Source organism: Scleropages formosus, chromosome 21 (assembly GCF_900964775.1).
Source record: "Scleropages formosus chromosome 21, fSclFor1.1, whole genome shotgun sequence".
NCBI lineage: Eukaryota > Metazoa > Chordata > Actinopteri > Osteoglossiformes > Osteoglossidae > Scleropages > Scleropages formosus.
The window spans coordinates 7,361,763-7,387,749 of record NC_041826.1 but is presented as its reverse complement, the minus strand read 5'-3'; the positions used below and the strand labels follow the sequence as shown (position 1 = coordinate 7,387,749).

General features: G+C 47.9%; 1 protein-coding gene across 5 annotated transcripts in view; it reads left to right on the top strand.

Moving 5' to 3' along the window:
• Positions 1 to 20,778, top strand: part of znf385b (zinc finger protein 385B) — an 85,692-nt gene extending 64,914 nt beyond the window's left edge. For 4 of the 5 annotated variants that reach the window (XM_029247099.1, XM_029247097.1, XM_029247100.1 and 1 more), the window contains 6 exons: positions 2,661 to 2,771; positions 12,111 to 12,270; positions 16,279 to 16,587; positions 17,286 to 17,467; positions 17,611 to 17,712; positions 18,408 to 20,778. In XM_029247099.1, the coding sequence (XP_029102932.1) occupies positions 2,661 to 2,771; positions 12,111 to 12,270; positions 16,279 to 16,587; positions 17,286 to 17,467; positions 17,611 to 17,712; positions 18,408 to 18,620 (1,077 nt within the window). In that variant the 3' untranslated portion in view covers positions 18,621 to 20,778. The remainder of the gene's footprint in view (positions 1 to 2,660; positions 2,772 to 12,110; positions 12,271 to 16,278; positions 16,588 to 17,285; positions 17,468 to 17,610; positions 17,713 to 18,407) is intronic. The other variant, XM_029247098.1, reaches the window with a different exon arrangement.
• The last annotated feature ends 5,209 nt before the right edge of the window (positions 20,779 to 25,987 follow it).

Sequence of the window (25,987 nt, the reverse complement as noted above, 5' to 3'; positions counted from 1 at the left end):
AGTTTACTACCTCAAAGCATCTTTAACTGTCCGTCTGGGGGTTAGGGCTGATCTTTAAGTGGAACAAGACTGCGCGCAAGAGATACGAAACGTCGACGATCCGAAAATAACGTTTAGACGTGCTTTCGTCGTTAGTCCATAAATAATTTAAGGGCGATCTTCACAAAGGTCAAGAAGAAGAAGCAAACGCGCAATTAAAATTTCAGCTGGCAAGAGCCGAAGAACTGTTTTTCGTGGCTGTTTATGTTTTTATAAGGGTTGTTGCTGTCCCTGAAAATCTGTAGGGGTTGGCTTTAGTGTCACGCGGAATCTAGGACTCCGGGGCAGCTGGACCCAAGTGCAGGATCCTTAGTCGGGAACCAAGGGGTCAGGCGAGTTCGGGCGACGAGTCGGTCGATCGGCGGTCAGAGCGAGAGCGAGGATCCACGAACGTGGTCGGGGGACGATGCGAAGGGTCGAAAGCCGGAGAACAGATACAAGAAGCAAGGGATGATGTTGAGAAGGACGTAGCGCAGAGGAACGGTTGTCTCGGCGAGATTCCGCAAGGGAACGGGAGCAGAGGAGGGTCTTTTAAGGGTGCGTGTACTGATTGGTGTCCGGCGCTTTATCTGTGTCAGGTGCTGTCGATGGTGGTGCGGGCGTGGACGTGACATTTAATTGCAGGAGACGGCACAGCGTATAACATGGTATCACAAACACAGATCTGTATTGACCCTTCTTGTTTTTTTCAAAAACTGGATATAATTTCTGGAACCTGCTCCCTTTTCTTTCGCACTATGACTATTGGACACCCTCCTCTCGCCATGCGGACATGGCGGCGCAGCGGGAAATGCCGTTATCTCAGAGTCCCCGGGTTACGAGTTAGGCCGTAGGCTCGACTTCACCGCAGAGTGAGTGTGGAGTTTACGCATTCTCCCCGTGTTCGCAATCCACAGACACGGGTGGAAAAAGGCTACGGTAAACTACATTCGTACCCTCCGTTGCGGTGAAACCACACAAGTGGTCGCTGCGAGTAGAATTCGACTCGATGGCACTTACCGTTCCACTATCTGAAACCAAGCACTGCATTAGTGACCTCAGAAAGCCATCGGCCAGGTGTCTGTAGCCATCGGTGCTGTCACGTGACCAGGTGGAGTGTCTTCAGGGTGGCTGGAGTGAGTGTAAAAATGCATTTGCCCGCTGGAGCATCAGCAGTTATCCTTAGATTAAAAGCTCCTGTATTAGTTAAAGGAAGGCGAAGCGCTGCCCTCTGACTCACTGTAATCCATCCTGCCTGTGAGTAATACCATATAAATTTTTAATGGATTGGGTTCTTGATTTTCGCAGTGACCAAGTGGTAGCGGAAGCTCATCTGGCGTTCGGGGCTAATCAGGAGTCAGTCCCCCAAAGGAGGGCAGCCAAAGGGCCAACGGGAAGACACTGTCTCTCTATTTGTGCCCGTGTGTGTGTGTGTGTGTGTGTGTGCGCGCGCGCGCGCTCACGCGTTTGTGTGTGAGAAGGAGAGGGAGAGAGGAGAAGCGCGAGAGGGCGAGGGAGAGAGAGAGAGAGCAAGCCAGTGGGAGCACACACATCCCTTAGCCAGTCGAGCTGCTCGGGTCTCCGCGCAGCGCGCTCCCTCGAATTGCCGAGAGCATTGCCTCTTTGCTCATCCCGTCACATCCCGTCAGTCTGTATGGACATCCTTCACATGCTCCAGGTAGCTCTCTGTCCTGTGATTGGTGTGATCCCTATCTGCATTTTACACATTTCTTTTCTCCATCTCTTGTGCCTCTGGTTTACTTGAGGTTTTTTTTTAGTGATTCTTGCCTCCCTCTGCAAGTCGAGTTGATGATATGATGCATTAATTATGTAGAGGCCAGAGGAGTTTAAATTGCCAGTGGCTGGGGTGTATTTTAAGATTTCCACCAGATGCTAATTGTAATTGTTAGCTGTCATATATAACTGGAAGATAATCCAGACTCCAGATAGAGTGAAAAATGCATGAACATCCTGTTTCAGATTTTGATGCATCTCGCTACCTAATTGTTAGGGTTGTCGAGACGTCTTGACGTCATGTTTACCCTCCTTGCCGTTGACCGTGACATATGGTTGCGAAGATGCATTCTTTTCACTATCCGTGCACGTTGGAATTTGCTGTATTTGTCCGGAGGGGGTTTGGAAAGCTACTGTAAACTAAAAGGAAAACGTTTAGGTTTTACTTGCTTTCGCCAGCAGGACATGTGGAGATGTAGAAGAGTTCACTATGGCTTCGTATAGAGACACGCGCGTCCCTCTTTGCATGAGGGGGATGTTTATGCAATGATGAGATGAACGCATCAGACAGACCTTCTTTTTACAATTTATGTTGTTCAGCAGGCTGTTTCGGTGCACTTATTGTCCATATTTTTTGTTCAGTCCTGCCACTTTTTTCATTTCTCTCACACCACAGTGTGTTGGTGAACGGCTGTAGAGTTTTTCTGCCATTCCCAGCTCGATCATGGTTAGTAGCCTTGCTGGAGATCTTCTGTTGACCCAAGCTTCATCGACCCTACTGGTGTGGTGGTCCGCGCCCACGGACTCCTCCAGGACGCACTCCCGAACCACCTCAGTGTCGCGCCGCTGTTCAGACAGCTTTCTGTGGCCCGTCGCTAACGTGCCCTCCTCTGCTCATTGTCTTCCAGATGGACCCTGTGCAAAAAGCCGTAATTAACCACACGTTTGGAGTCTCCATCCCTCCAAAGAAAAAGCAAGTTATTTCCTGCAGCATCTGTCAGCTCCGCTTTAATTCAGATGTGAGTACAAGATACCTTCCTCTGGAAAATATCCACGTGTGTGCAGACTATGTGTTTGACTGCATGTTGGTGTAAAGTTTACCTTCTCTGTGTCTGCCCTGTGAAGCAAAGCTTGATGTGAAATCTGATGAGGCACGTGTCTACAAGTAAGCTGTGTCAATGTGCTGCTGGACATTACATACTTGTTCCGTGTGCAATGCAATGGCTGAAATAGAAGAGAACAACTTGGTAGTCTCTCGATTCCACGCTGATCAGCCACATGGTAAGTATAAGGTCTCTCTCCAGTTGTGTGGTGGTGACTCTTTTTAAGGCTTCATTTACCATTTTTTAAGCTCTTTTTGAAACCAAGGTGGAACTTGGGACATCTATTATGCAAAGAGTTCAAACTGTTGGTAGTTTTCCAATTATGTCCCTAGCAGTAGCGCTTGTGAAGTCGCACCACTAAATTGATGGTAACAGCTTCGCCACGTCGGTAAGGTTCTCTTAGATGAATATTTTAAGTGCTCGGAAAGACCAGAAGGAGACAACAAAGAGAATCTTAACTATCCAGCAACATCTGCCTGAAAACTCGGAGGAGCTCTCTGGTTTTTCTGGGTTCTAGAGCCCTGAAAAGTAGCGCGCCTCACAGATGCACACGGAACTGAGGAACGCACTCTCTCATTCCCCTATACAATAGCAGAAAGGATGTTTACTCGCCTCTTCATCCCTCGGAAGTTGGCATATGGGCGGGAAGTAGAGCAGAAGATAAAACAAATGCATGGCCGTGCCTTTCGGTGGAATTAGGTCCGAGTGGGGTTTGATATTGGTCATCTGTGACAGGTCAGTTAGAACGCCTGTGGATGTAAAGAGGAGGACCTTCCTCTTCACGAACATTTGTTGAGAGGCTCACTTCATTCCAGAAACTGACTTTCACAGAGGTCTCGGTGATACTAAGGCAGTTTCTGATCCAAATACTGCCCTGTACTGACTGTTGATTATCTGCGTCCTTAAGTGGCAGCAGCATTGTCTGGAAGTCTTTATGGGTTCCGTTGTTTGGCAGCAGGTCACGTGCGTGCATGTTTGAAACGCAGCTGTAGACCCCACCGGCTGGCAGCTGGGAAGCCGGGAGGAGCCAAAGCTGAGGGCTATAGGTTTGCAGGGGAGCACTCAACACCAGGAGGGGCCGCGGTGACACTGTTCTCATGTCTCTCCCTGCCGTGGCATCAATGAAGTTGTTGAATTTATGGCCGATGGCAGCCAGCTGCAGGGACGATCCCCGGCCAGCGGGAGCGCTTCCTGCTGGCCTCAGTAATTGAGAAAGGGTTTCTCAGCACGAGGGGCAGGCTGGTGAAGGCTGCAGTCGGCAGGTGATCACTTTGTCATCTGTTCTTCCTTTCATCTGTGGCTCCACCATACGGTTTTCATGCAGTCATCACGGCTGATGATGTGTGATCTTCTCCATTAATGCGAGCGCAAAAATTAGGTCCATGTCTGAAGTCACTGAGAAACAAAACGCCCCTTTCTCTTCGAGGGGGCAGCATGCAGCTGTTGCCTTCCTCAGTCTCCGGTTGTTGGTGGTTAAAGACTCAGGAGGATCAAATCCGCTACGCTCTGTGCAGTTGTAGATGCGTTATGTTCGAGGAGTCCTATTTGGCTTAACGCCGGATTTCGCATTTGGCACTGGAGGAGTAGTGCCTAGCGTCTACGAAGGCGGGAAAACATTTGAAAAACAGATGACATAAGGAAAAAAGATTGTTGGATGGATATTCTAATGCAACGAAAATTTCAATGACATTTTTTGAAATGACATTTCAAAAACGTGATTCCAGAATTTAATTTCCTGAGAAAGTTTCTTTCTTCGAGTTCTCCATCGGTCACGTAGTTTAAACACAGTTTGAAGTGCATCATGTAAATCGACGTTATTCAGTTGGCGGGTACCCTTCTTTTGGCGCATTTCGGAGTGAAAGCGCCCACAGCCTACAAACACCAAATTCGGGCTCTGTTCAGCTACCTTCTGTTTAAGGGTCGACGGACAACAGTTAGTTTTTCTCTCTTTGCGAAAGGGAATTTTTACTATTTTAAATTGTTTATTGCGCAGTGCATTGTGACAGCAGACTTTTGGAAGTGAGCTCTGCCTTGATCGATTTATTGAACTCTTCTTGGCCAGTTGGTTTAACCGAGAGATTTGAAATAACAATATTTCAGAGTATGTTTGTCTCTTTTTCCATTTAAGAGTTCTAATTTTTTTTTTTACAATTTTTAAGCCTTACAAGTTCTTCTTTAAAATTTTCTTTACAAGTGGATCGATGTATCATTTTTTGCAGCACCAGTTCAGTCTTTTTTCACAGCGGTCCGAATCAGTGTGTCCTTCTTAGAGTCAGAACGTACCTATTCATCTCTGTCTCTTACTGGACTGCAGTCTCTCTGAGACACCCACAGTTGGGGTACACTGTGTTAAAGTGGCACCAGTGTTCTTGTGTGTGTTTGTGTGTGTCTGAGAATTACTCAGCGTGTTCTGCTAATAGAAGCATAATTTATTTTTAAGCTACCCTTCATCTCCCCTTAGGACACGAGGTTTTATTTTGCAAAAATAAATGTTTGATCAGGCGGGCAGACGACTCGCATCTAATTCCTGATGTACTTTCCTCACCTATTTCAGTAACGCTCAGATCGTCGAGACGTGAAAATATTTCAACAGCTATAAAAAGACGTTTGATCCGACCGCTTATTTTGAACGAAATTAAGCATCGACACAGTGAGGCGCATATTCGCTTTACACCTTTTCCCTGCTGAGGTGTGCCTTTCTAGTTGCATTGCGTGTCGTCTCTGCAGCAGCAGCCGTTTTCGCTGTCGGCATCCGTAAAGCACCGCCGTCTCCCATTTGAATAACTGAATCGAATTTAATCCCACTTGTCTCCTAAGACAGGAATTCCACGTCTCTGCCCTTACTGGGAGCCAGATGAAGGAAATGATGGTGAAATGTCTCCTCCTCTGTACATCCTCTGTATACAAGGGGTCCCAGATTTACAATGGGATTACATTGCGCAAAACCCATCGTAAGTCGAAAATATCGTAAGTTGAAAACGCATTTAATACACCTAACCTATCGAACATCATAGCCTAGCATATGAACGATGGTCATTACGGGCTTGGCGCCTTCATGCTGGGCAATTATCTTAAGTTTCTCCTCAAGAGTAATTGCCTTCCTCTTCTTCTTACGACCAGTAGCAGGAGACACAGATGGGCGTTTCTGTGATATTATGGATGCACAAAGCACCACCGCGTGACATACTGGGCGATACCGATTACTGCCGCTCCCCAGCATTGCCAGAGAGTATCACACCGCGTATCGCTTGCCTGGAAAAAAAAATCAAAATTCAAAATTCGAAGTACGGTTTCTACTGAATGTCTCTTACCGGCCCACCATCATAACGTCGAAAAAATTGTAGATCGAACCATCGTAAATTGGGGACCACCCGTACACAAAGGATTCTCTCTGCTTCTGTTTTACCGCGGCCTCCGCAGTTGTAGTCGTTCCCCATATACACCGTGAAACCTATGGGTGAAGCCCTGCTTCAAAACGATTCTTCCTTCACTGCTAAGTGCTAATGTACAGATCGAATATTTATTTCCTCTTTGCACTGTCGGCCAGCCACACCCGCTCCCTCCCCATTTATCCCCTGTTCACCACGGTAAAGTCATTATATGCTCTCATTGCTCAAAGCCCAACAGGAGGTTCCAATGAAGCAGCGCTCGTTCCTAGGGTGCGGACACTCAGCCGTTCTCTTTGCCAGCGAGGGCAGCCCATCGATCTCCGTGCCAGACATTTAACCGCGGCGGGGTTCTTCCCCCTCCTCAGCACCGCACCCAGGACTCGGCTGCGTGTGCTGAGTCCTTCCAAGGCATGTCTCCTGTCTAGCACTTCCACATTGCACAGAGGGGTAAGAAACGTGCACATCCTTAGTCATCGTCAGACGTTGGAGTCAGGGGTCAGGGGCGGGAACACTTGTGGCGAGGGGCACTTCCCAAGCCTGTTGCTGACATAATGATGGCTTCTTGAGCTGGAGTGAAAGCTACTTCCCTGCCTTGGACCACTGCAGACTGTGCAGGCTTTGCTCTTCCTCTATCCACTTTGTGGGCAGAAGGAGCAGTGAGTGTTGAGCTTTCCTGAAAACACTCTTGTGGGAACTCTGAATTAATCAGGACTCATTGTACAGATCTGCGTCTTACACCCCAGTGGTGTTTTATTTAATCTCGGTGAAATATGCGCTGCCCTTTGTCCATTAGCATGTAGCTTCTTAATTTAGTGAGTATCCTTTCGGAAGAGTCACGGGAACACAACAGACACACTTCATCGCCATTTTTCAGCCTGATACCATTACCTTTATGATTTAAAATAGAGAAAAAAACTCCAGAGGCATGGCTGTCCTAAACTTGTTCATCCTGGAACAGTTAATTTCGCGTACAGTCAGTAACTTCTCAGACCGGCCACCTTGTGGTGCCGCTGTGGTCACGATAGAGCCGTCACTACACGTGCGCCATGTAAGGGCTTGCAACCGCAGCAGCATCACATGGTAGCCAGTCTGAGAAATTACTGTCTGGACCCCATTTTTTCTATCGCACGCATAAATGAGTTCCTTTGCGTAAAATGTGGTAATCTTGTTTTCTTTTATGATTTTTTTAAAGTGGAAAAATCCTGAGATTGCCACTGTATGTAAGAGAATACCAAAGCAGATGATGAACCGAACACAAAACACATGAAACAAGTGAAAAAAAAAAATGTACCGTATTGGCCTGTAATGCATGGTCTTAACCGTTTTGATGTGGAGCTTGTGCCTTATTTCTGTGTGTTCGCAAATGTTTGTGCCGCCAGCCGTGGGTCCAGCGCTTTGGTCTGGGGAATACTATGTATGTAGCATGGCTGCTGTGAGTTCCGCGAAACCAAAGTGTCACTTCGGCTCCACTTGCTCGACGTTAGAGAGTGGCCCCATTTCGCCACCCCAGGGACTTCCGGAGGGGAGCGGTGCCACGGTGCCACGCCAAGCCGCCCGGTCAAGCCATTCAAGTCCAGGAAATTCTCCAGTGAAGAGGGCTTTGATGAAACGACTTTGAAAGCTCCCCGTCTTCCTCTGACACACTTAGCGTCCTGTAGAGACAAGGTCCTGTGTGTGAGGGGGAAATGGTCGCACCAGAGTGAAATATAGGTCAAAAACAAAGTGGGTCCCCCCCCCGCAGCCTCGCAGTTTGATGTCACCCAATCTCTGGGTACCTGTTCTGTCGGAAATACGAAGCAGCGAAGGCCATGGCCGGTCTCCTGCGGAGCTGTAGGCCCCAGATTCGCCGTGTGAAATTCATACTAGATGGCAGATATGTAGGAGCACATTCAGTGTGCTGCCTTCATTAATGTTTCACCATCCTCTTGCATGAGAGATGTAGTTAACATGAAGCGCTACTGGATCCTTCTTACGCATTTGTATCATGTCATTAAAAGGATGAATGCATGCATTGAGGTTTTTCTTATTTACAGAGCAAAGACATTGGTCCAGATGCAGTTTACCGCCGAGTGTTGCTCCTTTAGTATGGTACAGTGGTTGCACAGGTATTAGAAGATAGAGCGGTAACAAGATATCGGGACGTGGGAAGCAGTGATGTTGTATTTCCGTGTTAAGGTTTCCAGCAACCAATTAGCTATAATGAGGCATGATTAATTTAAAAGTGAGCATTTCTTTCCAGAGAGAAGGATAATGGTTAGTCTCCAGTAGTGCTTTTTTGAGGAAAATGCACCCCTTGCACAAGGGCGAAAAAAAGTTGAACCACTCTTCCCCAAATGAAAGACACATATAATGCACAAGATAAAGTCCTGGGAAACAGAACCAGTCTTTTCCGCATGTTGATGTCTTTCGATACGATGCTCAAGAACTTTTAAACAGCAAGAGCAGTTAGAATGGACAGGAAAACTGTTGGGGGATCTTAAGTCTTCCGGTTGAGACCGCGTCGTGCAGGAAACTGGTTCCGACGTTTCGCTTCCCATGTCGGAAGCATCTTCGGGGACGTTCCACATCTTGCGAAGGCTGGGTGTGAACCGAAGTGTTCGACGAGGGCGGGCGTATTTGTAGGCGGGGTCGCGGTCGGAGGTTGTAGCGGGCGGTCCCGTTGGGCGGTGCCCCGCTGCGTTTTCTACCCGCGCCGCATCTTCGGGTTACTGGCCGGCTCGTTGATCTGAGCTGCCGTGTGAGGCGGCCGGGTAGTCGTGGGTCTCGAGTGAAGATTCGAAATAAGGGGTGTCCGGGTCCTTGATAGGAAAACTGTTGGACGTGTTCAGTGCACTCAACGATTTACCTGAAACAACGCCGCCAGTGCCACCTTTCTACTACTGCTTCATTATGTCCGTCTTTAGACAAGGGCCTCGTTAAACAGTACGTCGTATCTTCTGTGATTTTTTTCTTGTTTTTCGGTAGGGAGGGTTTATTTTCTGGTGAAGTTGTTACAGTTAACACCAAAATTCCTTTGCCGAGATTTACCGAAGCCCCTTACGGTATATCATCTGTGTATACACGTGTCTTATATACCGGAGGCTGTACCTAGCGAGGCAGGCAAACATTATACATCCAAGTGCCATTACAGTATCCACAGTGCAATCAGCATTTTCTCTTTTTCTATACGTTTGTGTCTGGAATCCTCTCTCTCGTTGAGTAAACACAAGAAAGCTGCTCCCGTACAAGATTTTCCTTTGTGGCCTGAAAAACGAAGGCAGGGGAGCGATGGCACACGTGACTTAATTTGATCACTGTGCCTCATAAGATTATCCAGAGATTTCCACTCTTTCGGTTCAGAAAAGAAAACATTCCGCTTCCAACTGTGTGCAAAATGTTTTGATTGAAATAAGTTGAGAAGGCTGAATCCTTTCGGATGCTTGTGAAAGTAGATGCATCAAAGCCTAAAAAATGCGAAGCGAAAGAAAGGCTAATAGTTCTGACAGTTGGCGTGAGTGCACAGAATATTCATGTTGTGTAATTTGCTGAGTCATCTATGCAAATCGGTGATTCAAAATGGGTTCGGGCATCTCGTCGCCGGTCTGCCGCGCTCAAGATGCTTGAAAGCTCGGAAAAGCTTCCGTAAATGTCCCTGAAAACAACAGCGGGGTCGTTCGCTTAAGTAAGAAAATCCACAACAGCTTCGCGTCTACTTACACGTCAGCTTCCGGCTGATAATCTTTTCCATCATGCAGTTACGACTAAAAGCTACTGTCGATGTCACCGAATTCTCTAGGTCGGTATTCCTGCAGTCCCTGAAATTAGTAAAATAACTCCGCTTTTTGTGATACATTGCATGTCTTGTTCAGGTGACGCTTTTCACCACTGTGAGTTATGTTTGGCCACTTACGGTGATTTACTCATTCGCGCAGCAGGCAATTTTTACCGGAGCAATTCACGGCAGGTACTTTGATCAAGAGCACTACAGTAAAAGGTGGGATTTGAACCTGTGTTCTAACCGCTATGCTACCCACTGCCTCTTATATGACCCCTGTGATGCAAAACCCATGGGTTTTCCCTGGAATTCCTCCGGGTGCTCTGGTTTCCTCTCACAGCGCAAAGACGTGCAGTTCGGATGAATCGGTGGTGGTAAATTCCCCATAGCGTGCGAATGGGTGAGCGAGTGCGTGTGTGTGGTTACCCAGCGATGGACTGGCATCCCATCCAGGGTGCATGAGTATGAATGAGTGTGAGTAATTGCGCATTTGCCTTATTTCCTGAATTCTAAGGCACACCGCATATTATCAACTTGAAAATCGGGATGTGTTTTAGAGTTGATGGCGTCTTAGAATCCCTGGCTTAAATGGCATGCGTACCACTCTGGTTATCGCTTTCGTGATGTCCGTTGCTAGTACCCCACGTGCTGTTGCTTTTTTTGAAAACTTAGATTTTGTGTAATACGAAGCTTCAACCATAAATCGTTAGTTTTTCACCAGCGTTCGGTGATTCGCGTCATACGTTTCCTGCGACGATGGGATTTTTCCTCTTTCCACAAAGATGCGTATCCAAATCTAAGGGGTCGTCTTACAGTCCGTGTCACGTAAATATGGTATATCGCGCTTCTCTAACAGAAACGAAGATCAAGGGTTCATTCTGCAAGCTACGTCACGTCGAAGCGCACCGTGAGCACATACCCTCTGTACGAAGGCGGCCGGCGGCGCTCCGGGCGCGCGGCTGGGCCGAGCCCGCCTCGGCCGCGGAAGACAGGTTGCGGCCCTCGCTCAGAACTTGTACCCTGGGTGTGTTCGTGGTCTGCCTGACGCCAGCGCATGGGCACTGGGCCTCTGTTCCTGGCGCATAGAAACAGATGGGAAAAGCTCTCAGGATCGTGTGCAAATCACGTAGCGCTGTGCTCTTGCTCCCTGTGTGCCATTACATTACCTGCATGCTCGCTGGATGGATTTCTTTCCCCCACTTACAAGTGGAAGAAATATTTTTACTGTGAAAGGTAATGTTTCTTTCAACAGCGGCACCCATTTAGATGGTTCTGAAGTATTTAATTGTCTCTCGACGTTTGGCATCAGGTGCCCTCGTCCCACGCAAACACACGCACACGCAGACACAAAGTACGCTTTACTACTTAGCCATGCCACTAGCATTTTATTTGAGCGTTAGTTCATACAGCAGATGGATTTATGCAAATTCTCAGCATTCTGCGGACGCCGGATGTGATTTGCCCGGTCAAAACTGTTTGGTTTCTCTCTATCGGTAATTTAGCGTGCTATCGTGAGAGGCAGGACACATGTCAAACACCTTTTGTCCAGCGTTTGCTTTCTCTGCCGCTCTTTTTCCACGGCAGCTTTAACACAGCGAATAATCGTGCAGGGTCGCTAAAAACGGAAACGGGAGACACCGCGTTAACCGTGAGAAAGCCGGAGCGCGGACGAGCCGACGGCGATTCGAAGAAGGGGCGGCGCACGTTGAGCCGTCACGATTTTAGACGCTCTCGCGGACGAGGCATCGCGCTCGAGCGTGGCGACGCCCACGCCGCGCGTAACGTAAGTCGTTAAGGTGCGAAATAATTGAAATAATTAGCTGAGCGTTGGAAGTGAGCGCCCGCACTTGGGTATTTTCCGTCTCCAGAGCGTCGATCACGTTTGCGTTCTGCGGCGTTTCACGCGCACGCTGGCCGTGACGCAGAGCTCGATCGCGCTCGTCCGTAAAGGTCATCCGTAAATATTTCCGCATCGCGCCCCCCCCCCCAACCCGATGTTAGCGGTGCCTGCTGTTGAAAGCCGAGTCTTCTTCTTGAGTCTTGTGGCCCATGATGTGTGATGCTGTTTGGGAAATGAGCCTGATCGCACGGTTCATTTGTTCTCCTTTGTAGAGCCAGGCCGAGGCGCACTACAAAGGCAGTAAACACGCCAAGAAGCTCAAAGCGCAGGAGTCCACGAAAAATAAGCAGAAAAATGCTGCTGCTACCAGGGACAAGGCAAAGACAGTCTCCACCTCCTCGGCAGGTACTGCCAGCAGCCCTGACCAGCCAGGTTAATAGCTCCTCTTGTTCTCCGTGTTCTCGCCGTGTTTTTTTTTTTTTTTTTCTTCTCTCTCACTGATTCTGCATGATTCTGTGTTGCTTCTGACTTTGCCATTGATCTTTGTTGCCAGCTTTTGTGTGTCTGCATCTGTACACGTGTGCGCGTCGTGCATGTGTGCGCGCGTGCTCTCTTTTTGCACTGTCCTTATTACGCTGCCTGGGGGGAGAAAAAAGTACCTCTCTCAAAGTAAGGGGATTACCAGTGCAGAGGAGCGTGTGAGACAGGGCGTCGTCTTCTTTCGGGTTTAACGGTTAGTGCTGTTCGAAAGCGTGCCGCCGTGCGCTCCAAGGTCGTCATCGTGCGAAGAGGTAAGTGTCAGTTGTGCGAGGCCTCCTTTCGCGGGGCCTCTTCTCGCAGACGTCGGCTGACCGGAGCTGTAAGGGGTTGACTCGCCTCGGAAGGAAACCCCACCGTGTCCCTGACCGGGCTGTTATTTCGGATCCTGCCGCTCGGCTCGTTTGCGCAAAGGGTTTCGGGACACTCGGCTACCTGCGGCTATTGCCCTTGGGGGGTCTCTGTGGGGTCCGGGGTGACGAATGTTTTTTTGTTAGACGAGAGGTGACCAGGTCAAGTGAAAGAGGAAGTGGTGGAAGCAGTAGAGCAGTGACCCCGTCCTTCACATCCGTAGCGTGCTGTTGATCCATCGTCGGTAAGAAAGCACAAATTACAACGAAACTAACTAAAGCACACACACACACTTCCAGAACCGCTTGTCCCATACAGGGTCGCAGGGAGCCGGAGCCTACTCGGCAACACAGGGCGTAAGGCCGGAGGGGGAGGGGACACACCCAGGACGGGACGCCAGTCCATCACAAGGCACCCCAAGCAGGACTCGAACCCCAGACCCACCGGAGAGCAGGACCATGGTCCAACCCACTGCGCCACCGCACCCCCCTAACTAAAGCAAAAATACAAAAAAACCAGCAAAACAAAATTCACGCACTTACAAGTTGGATTTTACAGCGATACCGTCGTTGTTGTTATGTAGTGTGCGATAGAGCATGCTAGGAGTACCAGTACCTGTGTAAATAGTGGATTTTAGGATTTTATTGTCTCTCTGAAGGTGACATTACTGTCGTGTTGCGTACACCTGGATGTGTGCGTGTGTCATTCGAAGGAAAGAAGTCCGCTTTTCTGTTTCCTTCTTGTCTCGGTCCTGGGTCACGGCACTGCGGAGCCTATCCCGGATGCACAGGGCACAAGGCCAGTTGGAGTACATCCTAGATAGAGCACCAGTCCTTCGCACAGTAGCCACATACAGTCATACACCACGGGAAGTTTAGATTTGAATCTGAAACAAATGTCTTTCGACCGCGCGAGGGAGCTCCACAAACGCATGCGGAACGCGTGAACCGGGACGGCCGGAAGCGTAGCGGGTCGAGCTGCTGCTGCTTCTGAACCGGAAGGTCGCAGGTTTGAAACCCACCACCAGCTGTAGTACCCCTGAAGGAGGCGCTTACCCAGAACGTACTTCATGAAAACTACCCAGGTGTATAAACGGTGAATAATTGTAGGGAGCTTAACGTCGTAAGTTGCTTCGCATAAAAGAGCCGGCGAAATTAACAAATGTGAACTTTGCGCATACTGAGCTAGATTTAGACCTTTGCCCGTACAGCCCAGGTGCTGAGAGGCAGGAGTACAACCTGCTGTGCCACCCATAAAAATAAGTCAATTTTCTTCATCCCATTTTTTTACATCACTAGAAGATTTGCATGAATAATTCCGTGGAATAAACTGCTGGCTTCTTTCATAAATGATGACAAAACATTTTGATCTTTAGCAGAAATACATCATTGGTAGTTGCACTTACTGTGTTTGTATGTTTAAAAAAAATCTAAGCTGCTCCGGTAAACATGCCATAAATGTAAATGGAAACTGTTAGTAGGGCCAGAGGCTGTGCTCTGAACAGCAACGAAAGGAAAGGTAGACCGCACGTAATTTGCCCTTGAACGTGAACGCTTTTGGTGAAGAGCGGCACGGGGTCCTGGAACCCGACGAATCGGTCGAAAGGCCTCGCAGTCCTCGTGCGCAGACGAGTTCCGGAGGTGAGATGCGCCGCACCTTGAGCTGAAGGTTTCCCATCAGTATTTCAATATCCCCTGGTGGATCACCCAAGATTAATGTCACGCTGGCTCACACAGGACTGCTGGGCCCTCGTTGCGGCGCTGCGTCGATGTAAGTAAGCCCCGTTTAGGCCGAAACCAACGCCGCTCTTGCAACATCTGTAATTGCTCTCAGAAACTCTGGCAGGAGAGGATGAAGTCGGATTTAGTTTACGCCGAGAAACCGGAAGGGCTAAATCATCGAAATCGTTCGCCTCGCTGGTTTATGTAACTCTGCTTTTACGTAACGTCTTAAAAAGCACTCTAGATTATACAAGCAAATGGGGAAATTCTGTTGAATTTTCGCTGGCCTCCGGACCACTTTCATGTTTCACTTAATGGACTGCAGTTCTGGCCAAAATAAAGTAGAAATGTCGCCCTGTCGGGTTTTTCTGCCGTGCTCGTAAGTAGCTTGATCCTTACGGACGTTAAAGTTATTAAATCGATCGTTGAAAGCACGTCGTTCTCGACCGGTGAAGGTTCGTCGGTCGAGAATCCGGAAACAATTATTTCCTGTGTAATTCGGCAGTTTCCCTGTGTCATTCCGCACTTGACCGCTGTACCTAAAGCAGATTTCATGGAGAGGAAGCCACAGCGTTCAGGGCACACGGTACGTTGTCAGAGCAATCGTGGTAAAAGCTTCTCACTGGGGCTCTTCGTCGACTCGGTGTCATCGGCATTTAGGAGCCTCTTGGTGCAGCCAGGCTGCAGTGAAGCTCTGTCATGAGATGCTTGTGTCTCCATAAGGCAAGTCTTATGTACAGTGCGACACTGGCTGGGAACTGGGATAATGGACAGGTTTGTTAAAAACGCAGTCTGTCCCCCACCTTGCCAAGGTAATTTGTTCCTGACGAACCCTTGGTAAGGTGAATTCTCACAAATCAAAGATGTAATAACCATTAGCTTCAAAGGTATCCGTTCCTGAGCTCCAAAATTTACACCCCTGTACGGTGAAACATCACGAAATTCCATGACAATGGACATGATTAATAGTTAATAATAGTTGTCATTATAAAAAAGCAGCTCCCCTTCATTAATTACTCTGCGATACCGTAGGGCCGCGCTGTCTGCCTGTGCTCATTCGGCTCTTTCGTACCCTATTACGCAGCGTACGCCCACAGAGAAAATATACACGGACATATGATTCTCAATGCGTGTATATTAATTCAACCTTTGACGGGGAAACGGCGAGAGGGAGCGGTTTCGAAAAGAACGGCGAAGGCGAAAGAAATCGATGAAAATAATGAAAATTAATTCTTTACTTTGCTAACACGTTGACGTGGTTTGGACAGCTCAATCAGAGGCCGTAATTACCGAGGTTATAAGAGGTGAAACTGGCAAAACGGGGGCCTAAGGGAGGTTGAGAACCCTGCACGAGCCCAATTATAAAAACCGAGAAGAAGGCCAGCGGTGCTGGTCTCATGCCTCCGGGCTGTCGGGCCACGCAAAATCCAAAGTGGAATGCGTAAATATAAAATACAAAGAAATGCCTCGCCAAAGCTGGGCTTTTAAACGTAAAGTCGGATTCTTGTGACTTGAATAAACTTGTCTTTGGGATTACTGTGTTTTGTCATTGCAAATTCGAGGATGGTGTGGATGACAAAGACGTGATGCAAAAGATAAAACGGGACATTTTTTCCACCATTCTGAAACCTCTGTGCAGCAAGGCCCCTGGTCAGTCAGCTGAGGAAGGGTTACACAACTCCGAATCCACACCACACACGTGCGTACGCACGCACGCAGAGACGCATTACCAGGCCTAGTTTGTTAGTGCAATAGTTTGGATCTGTAAAGCTAAAACTCCTGGACTGACTGTCAGGTCGTATTTCTCTCACCCCCCCCCCCCCCCCCCCAGAAAATAACGAGGTGCCCCCTACCACGGCCCAAGCCAGCGCGCATCCTCCCAAAGCTTTCACCCCCACCGCTGGAGCGGCTCTGGGTCAAAGCCTCTGCGAGCCTGCATGCGAGCCTGCCCCCGCCACCCCCTGCGGCGCCCCTGCCGCAAAGAGCGGCGTGAAGGCCGTGCCCCCCGTCGGGACGGCCCCGGCTCCCGCCCCTACGCAGGAGGAGGAGTCCGAGGAGGAGAGGGCCAAGAAGCTTCTCTACTGTTCGCTGTGCAAAGTGGCCGTCAACTCGCTGTCTCAGCTGGAAGCTCACAACTCAGGTTTGATGATGGCGTGCTTTCAGGTCCCGCCCACTATAGTCATGCCCCTCCCACTGGCTCTCCTAGTAGCTATGACGGCAGACCGGTTACGGATTATCCACATTTTTGATAGATGGGTACTCTGCGGATCCCGGAGGAAAGTGAACGAGGCTACGGCAGCACGCGTACTACGGGTAGTGGCAAAGCATACGTGTAGTGACAGAACGCGGAAGGAGTATCGCAGGAATGAATGAATAAAGCCAAGTATCATCGTTCAGAAATGTGCTTTTATACTTTTTTGCACTAAATTATTCTAATACCTACTTTAACTTAAATACATCAATACAGTTATTTCACTACTGATGTCATTCACGAGCTGCACATAGCATAGGGTTTACAGCTACCGCCTTTCAGACCCCACCCGGGTTTGAATCCCGCCTCCTGCTATCTCGTAAAAAGGACCCATCTGTATAAATGGGTAAATAACTGTGATGAGAGTAGCCAGTGTCTCCGGGGAAAAGCGCAGCTGAAAAAGTAAATATTTCTCCGCACTTTGACAGTCTGGCCAGCGTACATGTAAGTGTTTTGAATGTCGTCGTCATCACAGCCGAGGCATGCTTTGGCGTTCTGTAGTGAATTTACATGGTTTCGCTCAGTTTTGCCCAATGGCGGGGCACAGCTGCCACGTTACGGTAACTTGTCTCGTTTTGTCCGCCAAGGTTCGAAGCACAAAACAATGCTTGAGGCCAGGAATGGAGCAGGCCCCATTAAAGCGTACCCCAGACCAGGCTCCAAACTCAAGATCCAGGCCGCCGTGGTTAAGGGTTCAGGGCTGCAGAACAAGACGTTTCACTGCGAAATCTGCGACGTTCACGTCAACTCGGAGATTCAACTTAAGCAGGTAATAAGCGGTAAGCCGAAACCGCGGCACGACCGTTCCTCTTTTTAACATGGCCGCGTTTGTTTGGCGTGGCCGCTGTCCTTGGAGCGTCACTGCAACGATGTGAATGCGGTCAGTGGCTGACGCCTCCGCTGTGTTTGCAGCACATCTCTAGCAGGAGGCACAAGGACAGAGTGGCTGGGAAGCCCCTGAAGCCCAAGTACAGCCCATATAACAAGCAGCAGCGCAGCTCCAGTGTTCTGGCAGTAAGGCTCCCATCCCATCGCCGTCATCTCTCTCCACACCAGTGTGCCGTAGATCCTCAGAGCACCTCATGTTTCAATGTATAAGAATTTAGGAATAACACTCGGGTCGGGGCGGCAGGTAGTGTAGTCGTTGAGTCTGCTGCCATAGAGCTTACAGGCTTCAGTTGCACCTCTTGCTGTAGTACCCTTGAGCAAGATACTTATGCTAAAGATGCTGCGGTAAAAATTACCCAGCTGTGTAAATAGGTGAAAAATTGTAGGTAGTTTAACACTGTCAGGTGCTTTGGAGAAAAGCGTTAGCTCAACAGCTTAATTTAGTAACAAATGTTTGTCGCATGAGCTTTCTATATATAAATGTTTGGAAATAGGTGCGCTTTTGAGAGCTTAAATGAAGTACTCCTATAAATAGTCGCGGCACCTGGCCTAAGCGTTATTATGATAAATCTTTCTATAAGAGCTTCATTATGCTTAGATGAGCCCATTTCCTTGTGTGATAGCAACCTGGCAGTATCTCCAGCGTAGAGTGTGTCACTGAAGAAGTAGCATTTTGTCGAAAGTTCAAACTGTATTACCTCTTCAAGGTCGTTGAGGATGGAAAAATATTTGCGTGATGACGGAAATGGCAAAAAGAAGGCTTCCTGTTCAGTAGAATGCTGTTTTCTTCTTTGTTTACTCATGAACCTCTCCTTCCCCAGGCTAAACTTGCATTCCAGAAGGACCTGGTGAAGCCGCTGTCACCGGCGTTCATTTCGAGCCCGTTCTCCCCCGCGACTGTTTCCTCGATCCCCCTACACCCGCGACCTAGCGCCTCCCTCTTCCAGACTGCCGCGCTGCCGCCCTCCTTCCTCCGGGCAGCTCCTGGGCCGATCCGGCCCGCCGCGGGGTCCATCCTCTTCGCCCCGTATTAAACTCTGTCCCTACGAGGGAGCACGGAGGCTTTGCGTCTCCTAACCGAGGGACCAGTCTATGGATCCGCCGTGTTGGCGCACCGCGCCGAGTGGCGGACGCTTGCCTTGGCCGAGCCTTCGACATCGCGCCCTCCGCAGGCGTTCGCTTGCCAGGACCGCGGTGTTTCAGCCAACGGTGCATCCATTTAACTTATTCCCCCTCTACTGCGTCATCCCAGCCGGACTAGAGGGCTCTCTGGAGGGCTTGTACGTGGCAGATAGAAGGAATGAAGAACATCACACTGCTTCCTGAATGACTTGAAATTCCACCGTCTTCCGAATCAAGGGCAAGGTCAACTCCGGGCGTCCACCCGCTGCCGTTCTGCTGCCGTTTCCAGGCGCAGGACAGCGCACAAGTTCAGTCACGTGGACATGTCGTCAGGGACTATGTCATGCTGTTTGGCCCCAGTGCTGTTTTCTATTGTGTACTCAATGAGCTGCATCTCACTTGATATAATGTGGAGTAATATTCTGTTTAGCAGTCTGGATTCTGCTTTGTTTTTCACTTCACATCATTTTCTTTTCCTTCATAGACGTCTCTGAAGAGAACCACCCTAGATAGCCATAGTAAATCATCTCTCACTAACAGCATTTTCGGCGTATGCTTTTGGAGAAGGTTTCAAATCATTTTCTCAACCGCTTGGACAGCTGACTGCAGTTAAGCAAGTTTTCGTTCGGGGAAGAAATACAGCTGGACGTGCACACCGTTTGTCTGGCCTGCCTGTTCTCTGGCAGGGAATCATGGGCCCTTTATATCTTTGTAATGACGTGATGATGGTGCATTACCATGAGGCCCGTTAATGCAATAATGTACAGAGAGCATTACTTACTTATAGTCACTGTAGTGTGTTTGTTTATCATGCAACTTACAAGAATTGTATCGTTTTGGAGGCTGCAGTAGAGGCTACGAGTTTAGATGCAGTGATTTGTATTCCTGAAATCTTACAAGAGCAATCCAAACCAAGAGTCACCATTAGTCTGTAGTATTTGTAGCTCTTTAACGTCTAGTATGTATGTATGTATGATAGGAAACTATACATGTAAAGTACACATTTTCAATAAAATAGATTTAAATTATTTGTTCATACTACACATTGATTTTGTATATTACAATTCCAAATATATAAATGAAATTACCATTTTAAAGAATTTCTATAAAACTGATGTTTCAGTAATAAACAGAGCTTATATAAATTTAAACAGAATTTATAGACTGCTGATCTGTATTTAATAACAACAGAGCATGGATCAATGTAAGAAGAGTAAATTGTTATTTTTTCTGTATGATTTGTACAGTATTTATTTTCTTGAAAATTTTCTATTTTGCAACGACTACCGATAATGACTTCTATTAGCCTAGACATAAATAGTTTGGTGCGACATTGTTGTTTTTCATTGAATAGTTATATTTGTGTCTTAAAAACCCAACTGTAAATGTAACGTAATTTGTATTGAAGGTGTGCTCCACGTCAACCAACTTTCATGTTCATGATCTGCCGTCTTAGCTTGGAACAACAAGTTCAACAGTTACAGCATGTTTCACCAAAAGGGTCATACTCAAAGTTGGCAGAAAATCTTGTTTGAAACGTTTACAAAAGTGGGTGTTTTATGCATAAACCAGGTGACAAGTTTACAACAGTTGAAATAGCAGCAAGAGACCTGGAATCAATGCTTCCAAACTGCAAAGATCTCACAGGATGTGCTTGTGTCAAAAATGGTCTTAACAGGCACGTTACCACTGTTCACGGGCGACTGTGACCAAAAATACACTTTCTGTTATGATCTAGGATTCAAAATGATGTTTTCCCCAATATCCTTTCCTTAATACTCAAAGCTACTGAATTAATTATAGGGTAATAATGAACCTCTTCCTATTTCTCATATGAGCAACTTTAATTGGGCCGACAGCTAATACTTTGAGAGCGAAAAGGTTCTGAACAGACCACTTAATCCCTGTATCAATAAGTTGTCTCTCAGTGCTGTTTAGTCCACCTGTGAATGTGTCTCATTTGGTTTCACTCCTTTTATTAAATGCAAGCAGTCTTTCCTGGTTATGATTTTATCATGTGACCTGCACACATCTATAGCCTATGCATTTTCCCATTAAATATTTTCAACATGAATGCGATGACTGTGTGTCCTTGAAGTGTTAACAGACTGGGCTTCTGATGCGATTGTCTCGGTACATTTATCCTAATTAGAAACTGGTTCTACCTTCACACCAGTACTGTAATTAAAATACTGCTGCATTGTATACTGTATACCTAAGGTAGGGAAGTTGTATTATTTTTATGGCGAACGCTGGCGGGGTTTCACAGTATTCGGGGTGGCCCTGGGGATGAGGACGGATTAGCAGTGGCTCTTGCGCTGGGGTGACCTGCGCTTGCGGAGCAGGGACAGCTTTCACAACGGGGTCTTCGGGGCAGAGTGCGGTCAAGCAGGGCTTTTTCAGTGGCACGCCGACGGATACGCCCAGCGCTCGTGTGAAAGCTGGGTTCGATAAGGCCCCCGGGTCCCGTCCGAAGGCCTCTAACAGCTCGTCCGCTCTGAGCAACCCGCCTCAGTTCAAAGGGAAGGAAGGACTCATTATTCAGCTCGTCTGTTGCGGTGTATCGGTGCAGCCAGGCGGGCAGCGAAACGGAATATAGCAGTAACGCGCACTTCTCGTAGCTGTAGCAAAAGGCCTGTCAAATGTGTAGCCTTACTTCATCCTCTCTATGAATGCTATGGGTATATGTGTAAGTAGATATTTAGCGGAATGAAACAAAATTAATAGTAATAGTATGTTTAACTTGGATGGCGCAGTGAGTAGTGCTGCTGTCTCACAGCACCTGGGTGGTACGAGAGGACACGGGTTTGATTCCCGCTCAGGCTGTGTGGAGTTTGCATTTTCTCCTTGCATTTGCGTAGGTTTCCTCCGGTCCCACAGTCCAAAGACATGCTGTTCAGGTTCCTCCATAGTGTGTGAGTGACACAGAGAGAGTGTTTCACTGATGTATGGATGAGTGACGCAGTGCAAGTAGTGTATCTAGCAAAGTCACCTTGGTGAAAAAAGGTGTGTGGCCTGATAACACTACATAGAGTTCATTGGAAGTTGCTTTGGAGAAAAGAGTCCCCTAAATAAATTAGTACTTTTAAGAGAAATAAAAAAAACTGTTTGAATAGCGGCTGTTCAAATCCCACGCATAAAAAATTTGCACTTTTCGGGAGTGATCTAGGCTCGTTCTTCTCTTTTTTACTTTTTCTTTTTACTGCGAAAAACAGCAGCACTGGGTCACAGTGACACGGAATATGGTGACGACGCAGAGTAAGATTACAAGTGTAACTGCAAGCATAAATGGAAGAGAACAATGCTGGAAAGAAGTGACGAACAGCCATCATCCGAGTCGGTTGCCCGAAGAAGTACGAACCCATGAGCTGTCCTTCGCACCAATATTGATCGGACAGAACGAGATTCTTCGCTAACATCCTCCATGTGCAAAAACAAAAATGAGTATAGACCACAACTACAAAATACTACCAAGTTATTAAGAACAAATACATAAAACTGAGCGAACACTTCAAAAGATTTCAGTGAAATTGCGAACAGGCCCGACTTACATTTATTATATTTCAGCATATAAAAAATCTGCAACCTATAATTATATCAACATTCCAAATGTTAATTTTAACTGGAAAGAAAAAAAGTAAAAGAGGGAAAGAAAAAAAGACAAAATTCCTCTGGGGTAGATTTTCTAAAGGTTAAGCAGACTGAAGCAGGTTATATACAGTTTATCACATATATACATACATACATATATATATATATATATTGTATATATATAATTTCTGCTGCACTGGCTTATTTGGGGGGGTGGCAGGGGGTGGAAATGAGAGCCATAACATCATAAAGAAGCCTAATTTAGTCGGGTTTCTCACTTGCAAAGAAACACAACGAGAGCTGATGTGCAGGAAAGGACACAGAGCATCATCTCAAGGGTTGTGGCTTCAACTTTTGCTTGCAGCCCTGGAATGCAGAGCTCCGCCGAAGAGGTTGAGCGTACCCTTTGCTCATTTGCACGGTGTCGAGAAATTCGGCAGAAGCTGCGAAAGCTACGAAAGGAAATCGTCGTCCTTCGATTGTGTGACGTCCTGGCATGAATGCGCACCTCCCTGGTCCCTGAACGGTGACCGAAGCCCCCAGATTTGGTGAACGTGAACGCAGAAGAACAGTTTTGGAGTTCTGGAGATTCCCCCAAGAGCACACCGCTCCTTTGTTGCTGTTTCGCTCTAGTCCCGTAGACCCGGCGCTCCCCTCCGGCGGTCTGCCGACACACACAACGCACACCGTTCTTACAGCTGAGTTTACAGGAACTGTGTGTCTGAGGTTATGTTACATGTCAGGATCACATGGGTTGTGCTGCATACCGCACACCTTCCCTTCATCAGGAAACCCCAGCGACTGCAGCTGGGTCGGGGTGCCCAAATAACGCCAGTTGTTCTGTTTCTTCACATCTTTCATTTGCTCAGCTGCCAAAAGGCCTACTTGTGTTCTCAGGGATGCAGCCAGTGACTCAGGTTCAGCCCTTAGATTCAGAATGTGTGTGACAGCGTGTGCTTTTGTGCTCAGCTCCTCACGGAGACAACGCTGGCTCCCAAAATACATCTAGCGCCTGCAGCATTATGCTCCCGAAATATTACACCAGCGCCAGAAATACGAGCATGACGGAGCGCAAAGTCCAAATGATGGCCGGATTAGAAGTGATCTACCGGAATATTACCAGGGTGAACGCGTACCGTGGATGTTCTCGAAGGCACTCCGGGCACGGCCAATGAGCGTTTAGAAGACGATTCGAAGAAAACACATGGAACGTGTTTAATGATTTGATTACATGTGGGAAAAAAACAAAAAAAACAGACATCGAGGGAGCGTAGAACACAATCAGTGGGAAAAATACGTCATGTAGAGCTGGAAATGTGAACAGTTTGAGTTTGTTGAGATTAGTCACTGCCATCACAGCTAAATGTTCCAACTAAGTTAATTTTAGCTGGTTGCTCGGCACACGGTGAACAGAAGTCAGCGTCTGGAACGGAGCAGGTATTACTCATCGCCCTTTTCGTCTCTCTTCCTCCCGTGCCCTTTCAAGGCTGCCACGGTGAGCATACTCACCTCCTCACTGCGTTTTACCTCATTAGTCCTCTTACCTTTGGGGAGCAAGGTGCGGTGTGGTTTATCTTGGCCTCCCAAAGGATTTTTTTGGTTTTGGGTTTAACAGGAACGGTGGGGTTCCGTCTACATGGGAGCAAGAGAGAGCAAGAGGATATGGAGAGGAGGGACAAGCGGCTGTCATATGACTCCTTTTCTCAAGTTCGGCAAATTAGATTTTTTTAAATGAGATTTATTCTGGCACGAATGTCGTGAGGCATCGCCATTTTTTTCCTCTGTTGATCTGTTTAGGAGGTTCGAGCCATACGTTCACATGAAAGGTGCTGATTATTTTGCGCATTTCTAATCATTACTTGACATTCTCGGTTTTCACCTTCCTTTTGCGGCAACAGCTGGCGGCGTAGTGGTTAGAGCTGCTGCCATTGGACCCAAAGGTCACAGGTTTAATTGCCACCTCCAGCTGTAGTACCCTTGAACAAGGTACTTGCCTTCAATTGCTCCAGTAAAATTACCCAGCTGTGAAAATGGGTTAATAACTGTAAGTCACGTTGGAGAAAAGCGTCAGGTAGATGTAATAAGTTCTCTTCTCGAAGGAGAATCAGTGAAGGGTCATAACACTGCAGTTTTCTCTGTGCTTTGTTCCCAGTATAGAAGAAGAAAATCTGCTTGGGATGACTTTAATGAATTGATTTGTCACCCCACACGCAAGCCCAGCGTAGGCAAATGGGGCTGCAGCGGAGTTATTAATAGGATCCGTTTGGGAGTCGCTGGCTGCAAAGTTGGCTCCTTGCGGGCTCCTACTGCTCGGACAGAACCTCCTGTTCTTTCTCAGACTCCGCTTCGGCTCTTCTCTTTGGAGGAAGGTCTCAGATCTTTGCCGGAGGGGTATCTATTCCACTCAAGAGGGTCTTAAGCGTAAATTTATAATGTAGTAAGTGCGGGCCCATCGAGTCATTTGTATTGTTCCGCGACAACAGCAATTAAGCTTCTTTTGAGGGCTGCAGATTGTCAAATAATTCCTTTCCACAAACATCAGTACTACAGCGTGTAGACATTATCTCGGCGTGCACATCGCTGTAATTTCGTGCTCATTATTTCGGAGACTTTGACGCGAATCACCTAAGGCAGTCTAAATCTAGAGGTGACATGAATTCAGCGAACCCTCAGACTGCCTGCGGAGATTCCTCCTGGTGCCGCGGCGAATGTGGTAATAATTGGGAGCCGCCAGGTAGACGTGGCACGAGAGCGGGAAACGAACGCGGTCGGAGACGGGCCGCCGAAGAGGCGCTTCCAGCACCAGCCCTGCCAGCCCTTCAGGCTCGAGCTAAAACCTCGTGTCACTTTAATATGAAGCCTGTTAAAGGCAGTCGGCTTTCTGTTGTAAAGTTGTCTTGGGGGTGACAGGCAGTAATTGCATATCTGCAGAATGACTGCGCTCCAGCGGAACAATGAGCTCGATCAGAGTGAAAGTTATCTCCACATCTGCTCATTACTGCAACAAGCCTCCGCAGACACATCGGAGAAATGGGCCCGGCGACATCTCGCACTCCTTCAAGTGGGCTCTGCACCTTAATCCGGCTTGCCTGAGCGCCACCATGTCGTCTTCGGTAATATGCTGTCGCAATCTAGGAGTGATTAAATATATTGGGTGGGAATTTGGGAAACAGCTGGGTTATTAAGGGTTGTTACTTACATTGGAAGGGGACGCAGTGGTGCGGTGGGTTTGACCGGGTCCTGCTCTCGGGTGGGTCTGGGGTTCGAGTCCCGCGTGGAGTGCCTTGCGACGGACTGGTGTCCCCTCCTGGGTGTGCCCCCTCGCGCCCTGTGTTGCCAGGTTAGGCTCCGGCTCGCTGAGACCCCGTGCGGGACAAGCTGTTTCAGACTGTGTGTGTGTTTACTCTCATCGCTACATCTTCTTTTGTCGCTAAGGACCAGACTTGCTGAGCCTTTTTCGTCAGCGCAAAAAAACGCTGCACCTGAATGAAATGTCATGGAAATTGCAGAAACGACAATAAAGGCAGAACAGAAAAGGAGTAATCGATGTTTAATTCTTTGGCGTTTGTTTTTGATCAGCCTGTCCTCGCGTCTGAGGATTGGACTTTGACGGCAAGATATAATGAATCTCGATTTAACAGAATAAATGCTTGTTTGTCGGGAACATTTCCAAAACCGCAGCTCTGCC